At 40.5% G+C, this 10,387-nt stretch overlaps 1 protein-coding gene across 1 annotated transcript; it reads right to left on the bottom strand.

Moving 5' to 3' along the window:
- Positions 1-260: 260 nt before the first annotated feature.
- LOC106140287 (nose resistant to fluoxetine protein 6) lies at positions 261-8,445 on the bottom strand. Its single transcript, XM_013341864.2, has 12 exons — positions 8,336-8,445; positions 7,632-7,780; positions 7,086-7,419; positions 6,482-6,590; positions 6,001-6,088; positions 5,643-5,815; positions 4,285-4,467; positions 3,764-3,943; positions 3,275-3,425; positions 2,618-2,795; positions 2,254-2,396; positions 261-1,749 (listed from the first exon to the last, which is right to left on the bottom strand). The coding sequence occupies exons 1-12, from the start codon at positions 8,403-8,405 to the stop codon at positions 1,654-1,656; spliced, it is 1,854 nt and encodes a 617-aa protein (XP_013197318.2). The 5' UTR covers positions 8,406-8,445; the 3' UTR covers positions 261-1,653.
- Positions 8,446-10,387: the final 1,942 nt, after the last annotated feature.

Here is a 10,387-nt window from a genome sequence, read left to right as displayed (position 1 = left end):
CCAAAGCTAGACCATGTTTCTTCAAACACTTACAAATTGTTGGAATTCAAGATCTGACATAAATGCGGTTCCCCAGGCATAACACCTAGCCTGGCGGAAGATCTTCCCTTTGGTGGCGGTCGAGCCGAATCATCGCTCCCGCTACAACCTCACTTACTTTCCTTTCAATCGACACACGAAGGGTAACTCCTATGTAATTATAGAGAAGCACTAGGGAGCTGTTTTATGATTTTCAAGGGATAACTACAAAAATCCAGAAGTCCTATTAATTTTTATTTAAAAAAAGTCTGTAAATTATCGGTGGTGTCAGTAAAAATAATTTACAATTAATGAACAAATACAAGTGACCAAAAATCTGTACCCCGCTTGTGTCCTGCCAATAAAACTATTTAATATCTGTCCTGTCCTGACCATTAATATATCAAACCTGTCAATATAAAAAATAATTTTTACTGGACATTTTTATAGGTAAGTGTAATTTAAAACATAAAAAATAATTCGCACGGAAACAGAACAACAGTACACTAAACTTAAGTCCTAATACTGTTCTCAATTCTCGTCGTCCAAAGTGTGTCATATTAGTGTCAATGTCATTGTCAAGAGAGATAGACTAACAGTTTGTAACGGCCATACAAGAAAATAAATCAGTTTGGGATTGCGTCATCATGCAAGCGAAGCTCGAATGTGTTTTATTTATAAATATCCTAAATAATCATAAATTCCTATATGAAACACAAAGTAAGAGTCAATTTCGTTGAAGAAAACTTCTATCGGAGAGGTCCTGTCGGGATTGAACCTTGCTGGCCTGCTCCTCGCCATTGGCGGTACTTCGCTTTCTGGGGGAGCTGGGATGGTTTAACTAAAGACGATTAAGCCCAAAAAAGGGCTGCCAGAGAGCGGCTTAATTGCGGAAACTTATTCCTCGTGAAAAAGATGAAAAATGGCAAGTTGTCCAATATCAAAATTATGTCATCGAACCGTTCGTAGGCCAAATATCGAGATATAACAAATTAAGAGATCGTCGACGTCCGGTAAAAATGCTGCAGTGTAATTTGTTCCACCGTTTCTTTACACATGCGCGTTGGAAGCAGGTGGTAGTAGTTATAACTAAATTTAAGTGATGTGACGTTTATAAGTGATACCTTGTATCCAATTTTGAAAATAAATCTAAATATCTGAGAACAGTTTTCAGACCAGTACACCCGAATTACATAAGCACAAGATAAGGTTGTTGTGACAATGTTTCATCTACGGCACTTGTGTCTTGTTAAACACACAGCTTTGACGTCAATGAATGCGTTACAACACTAATGCGAAACAGACAATAATGTACAAGTCATGCAAACAACATTCTGAACAAGGACATTGTAGTCCAAAGTTCTCTTAGTTAAGTAAAGATGAAATCTGACAATTTGGATCGTAATATAAAAATAATATTTCAAACGGTGGCTTCACTATGCACTTTAATTGCATTCTCAAACACTTCCGCGACTTACTTCATTTGTAAAGTTAGTATTTAGTCTAGTTCATTTATCAATAGACGCTTAATATTATGTTCTGATTAGTATAGCGTTAAACTTAATTCTAATTCTCCCATCATCTTCACTTCAGTAGCAGCTTTGGCTCAATATTCTGCTACTATGTTAGTATGGTCTAACTCAACATCTTCTGCATCGGCAGCTCCACCAGCAGGTGCAGCGGAATAGAGAACATCATCGTCACCATTATGCTGGACACCAAATTCAGCATCTGAAATAGGAGCTTATTGTTATTTCACACCTACACATATAGCAATACCTAAAGAGCAAGAAGCGCCAAGAGCTTAAATTTGGTTAGCCACCCAAACAGGATTCCGAAACAGTGATTTGTGTACTAAACAAAATACACCTTTTCATGCTGCACGCAGAATGATCACCTGATTTAACTTTATTTTTATATACGGGACGAATTACACTGATTGAGTTAGCCTCGAAGTAAGTTCGAAACTTGTGTTACGAGATACTAACTCAACGATACTATATTTTATAATAAATACTTATATAGATAAACATCCAAGACCCAGGCCAATCAGAAAAAGTTCTTTTCTCATCATGCCCTGGCCAGGATTCGAACCCGGGACCTCCGATGTCACAGACAAGCGTACTACCGCTGAGCCACAGAGGCCGTCGTGCAACAATCACTGTCAAATGTCATCTTAATCGCCTAAAAGATGAATATGGTTCCCTAAAGGATACCTGACTCCATCCAACTTACCATAGTATTATAGGTGACGTGGACAGGCGCGGGGTAGGCAGCGACCGACATGAGGTTGACGTGCCAGTGCACCAGCATGGCCGGGAACACCACGCGGCTCATGATCTGGAACCCGCCCCAACTCAGATATGGAACCACGTAACCTGCAGGCAAGTCCAAAAAACTCGTATAGGTATATCGTCTCGTTTTCGGCCGCCATGGCAGTGCAAACTTAGTTGTGGAACAGATTTTTCTTTTTATTGGCGACTTTTTGCGTTGCAATGAAAAGTTAGTAGTAATATTTTTTCGGTACCAAAACTGTACAACAAAGCTTTCCAGAAGTTAAGATTATATTTACCCTACTAAGAAAATATGAAACACTCACCGCCTTGTCCATGGATATAAGCGAAGACGAGGAAGGTGACCATGAGATTCCAGACGTTTCTGTCCAGCGTGGCGTACACCGCCAGCCAGAACGGGTCGTCTATCCGCTTCACCAGGTCTCCGCCCAGCAGCCACGTGATCATGCAGCCGTACAGGATGTATGTCATCTTGGTAATCCACTGCATTGATATATAAAACTCTTTATAAACCTTATGAATACAAATATTACCTGGTTCAGATATCTGGACTACACAGATTTTAAATCCAGAACAGATTATCGTTAATTTGAAATAATGTGGACTGAAAAGGAAATATCTCTGCTTATAAGAAAAGATCCAGTGTCCAAATGTTTTCAACCTGGTTTAAATATGTTTAAACACTCATTGAAAAATAGTTATTTGAACTCTTGATGAACTGAAACTGCACTTTGATTTGAACTTAAAAACATGCACTTTAATAAAAAAATAATACTTATGCTAAACATCAAATCGATCTAATAGTATAACTTAATGGAAATCCATGTGAACTCAAAAAATTTCTTTTTATTTTTTTGTAAGTGGCCAGTTGCAACCTGGTAAACGAAGTAAAGAGTAAAACTAGTAAAAAAGTAATACTCATTTTGAATTATACTAAACAAAATACATCGTGTTACGCTCACCTTATGCTTGTCAGGCTTAAAGCCAGTCTTCTCCAGCTGGTATTTGAGGAAGGCTAGGAAGAGTCCATGCAAAGTGGAGGGGATGCTGGTCCAAGTGGCGGAGAACATCCAGGTGTACGAGTCCACTCCCACCGCCATCGTTCGGACTTGACTGCGAAGTATAAATAAATTATAGTGATGTTTTTGGGCCGATAAAAAAATTTAGGCTAACTAACTAACAGTTGAATGTGGTCAATCAGTCTTTTCAAGACTGTTGCCTCTGTCTACCCCGCAAAGGATAAAGACGTGATAATATGTATGTATGTAATAAATTTAGGCGTCTATTTTATGTATCAACTTTAGCGGTTCGATCCTCCAAGTTCGTTTTTTTCCACAAGTTCATTTGTTGGAAGGACGGTCTTTTTCAAAAGCAAACTAGGTACCTATCTATTTACATTGAAATGATTGATTAAAAAAACTGTATATAAATTGATCGATTTCTATACTAACTCGGTGGTAGCAAATTTAACGACGGGTTGCATCTTCCAAGACAAGTTGAGCGCGAAGTTGACTCCCAAAGTGACGACGTACAGCGCGCTGATGACACGCAGCGCGCAGCGAGGCTTCATGGCCAGCAGCAGAGCCAAGGCCACGGCGCCCATGAACAGCTGCATTTCTACCGCGAAGAACCTGGAACCAGGTCATTAGGTTAGCAACTGTTTCGGATGTTTCGGGGCGGTAGCGTACAATCGCGAGCATCCAATCCATGCATAGATAGAAGAAGAAAAATATTAGCTTGCTACTCAAGATATTTGGAACGTATTTTATAAAATGGACCATGTGTCAACTAGAGGTTATGAAAAGATCAATTTCAGGAACCCTACTACGATGATATATAGTACAGAATATTGTGATAATTTTGAAGTATGACGATTACTCTCAGAATTTCAGATTAAAGAGGAGCAGTTATAGAGAATGTTTACAGTATTTTTCTCAACTTAAGCATCATTTAGTAGCAACACATCCCTCACCATGACTGCACAAGACAACGGTCGTCTGGGTCCACGATGTTGTTGATGAAGAGCAGCTGTGACCACCACTTCCTACGGCAGGCACCCTCCAACTCCTCCACCAGGTTCCACATGGGGCCACTCGCTAAGCCTGCTATCCAGGTAGCGGTGAGACCCACCACAAATATCAAAGTCGGGGCCATTCTGCGAGGAAAGATCTGATTACTATTTTCATTAATAACCGTCTGTCTTTCATTTTTTTTGATATTGTAGGGTTCGTCTATACCGGAAGGGTTAAAGACGTGACAATATGTTTGTTTGTTTGTAATTTACATAACAGGTCAAACCTTTTAATGCTCCAGTTTTGAAGCTGCCTGACTATTTAGGCGATTATCACACGGCACCGCGCACCGCCGCGGCAGGCGGTGAAGCGGTTCTCATGTCGCATAAGCCTCTACTAAATCCGTTGATACTAAACACATGTTCACCGCCCGACCGCGCGGTCGAGCGGTGCTCTCGCCGCCACCGCCTCTCCGCGCGGACGGCAGCGCGGAGGGGCGGCACCTCACACACGTGGCACCGCATAACCGCGCGGAACATCGTGGAAGCAAGACGTGTCGCAATTTAAAAATGGATTTCGATGTCGAAAAGTTTATTTCAGAGATTCAAAGTCGCTCTGCTATCAAATGAAGAAGTGGACATTCGCGTATAATTAAAAAATTTATCTTCGTATTTTCTCAAACTTATATAGAATAACATGAATGACCCATTTAGAGTTCTGCTTCGTAAAAATGGATGAACCCAGTATCTTCTTATTTTTTTCTTTCTGCGCCATAAAAGCCAGATTGCTGCCACCACTTCAGCGTCCATTCTTGCCAGCGTCTGCAATCAAACTGGTCAAAACCGCGTTAAATCCATCCGCGCGTACAGGCGCGTAAACCGCCTTACCGCGCGGTGCACCGCTGCGAAATCCGCGTTACCGCCACCGCCCTCCGCGGCGGTGCGCGGTGCCGTGTGATAATCGCCTTAATGTCACGAGGTTAAACTAGTTTGTGAGAGAACAAACGGATTGATACCTCTTATAATAAGAAAATGCGCAACTCTTTAGAAATTTACATACATACATGCATAAAATCACGCCTCTTTCCCGGAGGGGTAGGCAGAGACTACCTCTTTCCACTTGCCACGATCTCTGCATACTTCCTTCGCTTCATCCACATTCATAACTCTCTTCATACAAGCTCGGCGGTTTCGGGTACTTTTGACCTGACCCTTTACCAGGACGTCCTTAATTTGATCAAGATACGTTCGTCTAGGTCTTCCCACTCCGACCTTTCCCTCCTAGAAATTTACTTGTACCTAAAACAGTGAAATCATACCGCATATATCTGCTGAAAACTATGACCGGCCAGTACTTGACGTTGGGCGACTTCTTCGCCTTCTCGAAGTTGGTGAGGATCATGTAGCCCAGCAGAAAGCTGGAGACCATGGTGAATGTCTGGACTACTATCGTACCGTTGGTGCCGATGGTGGCCCCAATGGAATCACCTAGCTGAAAATAGCAGACGTTATCAAAGCAATACTTGAAATAAAATTTGTATAATGTCTGATTCAACGCTTAGCTGAAATTAACAAAAAAACATCAGGAGCATAAATTTTAATGTTATGATCACTGCTAGCCAAAGTCATAACTTATTATTGACTTAATTTCGTTATTAGGTACTTTAAAAAACTCACGTCATCCACTATCCTTTCATCATGTGGGTAGACCATGGTCATAGCAAACGTGGTATGGGAGAAAATGACCAACAGGATCATGTGCGCTCTGCAAATAAATTAGCCGACATTGAATTTTATTCTAATGTTGATAGAACATCAATCATGTTGTTCGAGGTTCATGATGAAGTCAGTCTTGCGTTCAACCAATGTATTCATTACTAGCTGTGCCCGCGACTTCGTCCGCGTGGAATACTTATTTTAGGCATCATTGAAATCCTCAAGGATGAATAATTTTCCCCGTTTATTTCACATATTCCATTATTACTTCGCTCCTAATAGTTGCAGCGTGATGTTATAGGTATAGCCTAATGCCTTCCTCGATAAATGGTCTATTCAACGCAAAAAGAATTTGTCAATTCGAACCAGTAGTTCCTGAGATTAGCGCGTTCAAACTAACAAACTCTTCAGCTTTATAATATTAGTATTGATATATACTCACTTGATGCCATGGATGGGAGCGAGCGCGTCCAGCCGCTGGTCGCCGCTGTGCACGGCAGTGAGGCGGTTCCAGTTGCTCCGGAGCGACCACGCCATGAGGAACTTGTTGGCTGAAACCAAACATGAGAACGGTGACCTTTTGCGTCCATATCACCGACAATAAATAATGCAGGGATTTACACCAAAGAAGTATGCGAAGGTATTGGCAAATGGAAAACCGTAGTCGCTGCCTGCTCAACTCCGGGAAAGCGGCGTAGATTTATGCGTGTAATAATAACCGATTCATCTTTAACGTACTACAGGTAAACGTATGCATTTTGTTAAGTAGGTATATGTACAAAGTTCAAAGACTTCCATCTATTGTAAAATAAGACGGAATGAATGAGTTCATTTGAATAAGATTCGAAAGACATGTTTCCGTAATAGCTTACACAAATGTTTATAATAATGATACAGCAATATACGAAGGAAAATTAACTTGAAAATGAATACCTACACCTAAACGGAGAAGGGAACTCGACCAAAAGATGTGAATGCTAGAATAATTATCAGATGGGGTAATGTTAACATAATATTGTATAAGACATCAATGAAGAAAGACTTACGTTTGACACAGGGGTCCTTCTTAAAATCGTAAAGGGTCCCAACGACGTTCAATAATACAATAATTACGACCACAGCAGCCAGGAGCCAATCGGTGAAATCCCTTTTACGAATGCCTGGGTTCTGTTTGCTTTTACAGTACTGGAGTTTCTGCAGGCGCGCGCGCAAGTCATACTTCTTCTTCAGTTCGTGGTCAACGCAGCGCTCAAATTTCGCTGCTGGGTCTTTTTCTTCCAATTTGGCTTCTGGGTCCTGGTCTCCTGGGTCACATGAAGCCAGGCATATCCCCCGGTACAGCACTGAACGGTTCTGACGGAACCCGAACTCGGATACTTTCTGAGAAAACCATTAAAAAAACTACGAATTATCATTCTGCTTATGTATGAAGTGGAAGTTTAATCATAAAATTATTAATTTCACCGAAAGTGCTTTATTATAAATCTCAATTTGAAAATAATCATGGTTTAGCAATGACTGAACTACCCATTTTTACATAAGTAATATCAACGGTTTTTTGTATCATAAGAGATTTTACTATCATTACTCACCATCATCTCTTGGTAGAGTTTGAAACCTTCTTCACCCTCGGGGCTGATCTCGAAGACACCCATGCAGAAGGTGGCATTCTGGAACTGGCACCTGTCGTAGTCGTCGAGGTGAAACAGTCTCGGCGCTCGGTAGAACAACTCATCAGATACTGCAACAAAAAATTACGTGATAATTTTAAGAATAAGGTAGTCGGACGATCTGATGAGGACCGAGAGGCCTGTGCTTAGTCTAGAGATAGATCCGAATGATAATCGATCGAGTGCGAACAAATTTCAGAGTCTTAAACAAGTAAGAAGAAGAAACCACCCCAGGATAGAAACCAATAAGTCTATGAACCTTTGATGATTCTCACGTTCGCGTGTAGTTGTATCCTCCATGGCTGTTTTTGAGATCTAAAGTCAACTTATAAAGTCACAATCATGTGTTTTTATGACAACTCCGCCACATCCGACAAAAAGGTCACCTTCTGGTTCGCTGCTTTTTATGTAGTAATCAACATACGATCTTATTTTAATCCATATTTCCTTATCATATAACTAGCTACTCCTATCCTATAAATAAGGAGCATCCAATGATTCTACTCCTTAGGGGTAAATCTTAAATTTCTATACCTAAAATCCTGGGGTATACCCTGGTTGCACCCACACCACCCTAGGGAGCTCAATTAATCAAACACGTTTCACACAAAAACAGGGCTACGTACTAGGCACATCACCCACCGCCCCCGCCGCTGTCACCAGCACCACCACGAGAGACAACCACCTCACCGCCATCCTAGTCGCTAATGAAGATTTTTTGTACTCTAAAGTAGGTAATTTTGTCAATTCTGCTAAAGGTGATTTTACACCAACATTGTGAAACGCGATTTTCGTCAAATGCGTGGTCGGTATGAATATTTTAGTGAGAACTAAGAAGACTTTGCGCTAGTTTAGGTGAAATACCTGGTTGGGGAGCCGAGCTAGGCATGACCTCAAGTCGGAGTTTGTATTTATGCTTAAAATTATAGAAATAGTGATAGTACGAATTGCCTTTACATTTATATTTCTAAGATCCAGGCGCTATTTTTAGAGCACGATTGTGTTTTCGGCATTGTAGTATCCTACTTTTTTAAGGGATTTAAAGGGTACTCCTGTATATAAGGGTTAATCTATATAAGGTACTAGTTTTTTCGCCGAATTTAACCTTTACAAAATAAAACAGATTTTACCCAAATCCCACGGGAACAATAGTTTACCGGAATAAAAGGTTCTCCAGACTCTTAATTTCATTATTTCTATGTCGAAGCTAAGGATCTTTAGTACGCTGTGATAAGAATGATGCAGTTTTCTTGCCTTGGTGCCGTGTGGTTACCAGTACAAAAGAATAGTACCCCCATCTCTTTCCCATGGATGTCGTATAAGGCGACAAAGCTTTCATACTAGCCAGTTGCGAGGTAAACACAATGTGTGTGCCAGCGCTCCCCCTACAGTGCAGATAATAAAAGCCAATCAAGGGAAAGGCTAATAAACTTGTGGTTCTTCTTTTAGCCAAAGGGCTAGCGACCTGTCACTATTTGCATTGCAATTCTATCGCACGTGGCCGTCGGTTTTTTCGAAATTGTTATGTACCTTAGCCCCGTAGAGATAAAGTTGTGATACATATAATCGATATAGATTATAAGTACGTAGTAGGTACCTGCCAATTTCAAGTGTGTAATCTCCTTTAGTCGAAGGCTTAAAAAACCCTTTGAAACAACACAATGTAGTTAGGTACAAGTCAAAAGTGCTCTGTCACGTCAGAAATTAATGTTTTAACTAGGCTTATGTAAATTACGGGATAAAATTTATTACAAACACAAAGTGTACAGTAACTACAGACGATCTCTGAATAATATGATGAAACCTTTTTTTTTTTTTATTTATTCGTATACACAAAAGAACATATTAAAGTGCAAAGGTGGTACTTTTATTTCAATAAAAATCTCTTCCAGTAGACCCGTGTCCTTTTTGTGTAAAGAGTCTTTGTCTTCATCTCCGGGAAGGAGGCTTTATTTTATGTAAACTTTTGATGCTCTTGATGGTTTCAGGTACCTCTTAAAATGACCTTTTGTCAGGTCCCCAATTTGATGAAGGTAAGTTAGTCCAGACATAAAAACGTCGGTTGTCGCAACGGTAAAGTGAAATGCCGGCTCGGCCAACGACAATTTACGTAGTTATGAGTACATTAGTTTGAATACTAACCGATGCTGTTATTGTAAGGGAAAACATCTTGCGGAAACCTGTACGTATATTCAAGCAACTGGATGTGTACCAATACGGATTTAAGTTTTTTGCAAGGGTTGCGCAGGTCAGATGGAAGTCGCTTCATGTAAAAACCCGACTCACCTGATCCTGGGTATGGACCCATACCATACGCCCTTATACCACTATAGCCTGAAGGAAAAAGACAACGTTCGTCTAGGCCCTCCCACTCCCAATCCAACTTTGAAATTCATATTCCCTTGTACTCTATACCTAAGTTAATATTTAATTTTATTCTTAAACCTTGTGACTTGACGAAACAATCAACAAGAAGATTGTTGCGTTGCGTTCGAGACACGAGACAACAAAACAACCTTGTTTGCAACATAAAGAGGTCACGTCGACTGAAAAATAATTCGACCTTTAACTTTATACAATACTAGCTTTTCCACGGGACTTCCCTCCCTGCGAATGCATACATATAGTCAAATATATCCCTTGGGGGAAAACAGAGCTAGGTAAAAGTCTTGAAAAGC

The sequence above is a fragment of the Amyelois transitella genome, chromosome 22 (assembly GCF_032362555.1).
Source record: "Amyelois transitella isolate CPQ chromosome 22, ilAmyTran1.1, whole genome shotgun sequence".
Taxonomy (NCBI): domain Eukaryota; kingdom Metazoa; phylum Arthropoda; class Insecta; order Lepidoptera; family Pyralidae; genus Amyelois; species Amyelois transitella.
This window is presented reverse-complemented; position numbering and strand designations above follow the sequence as displayed.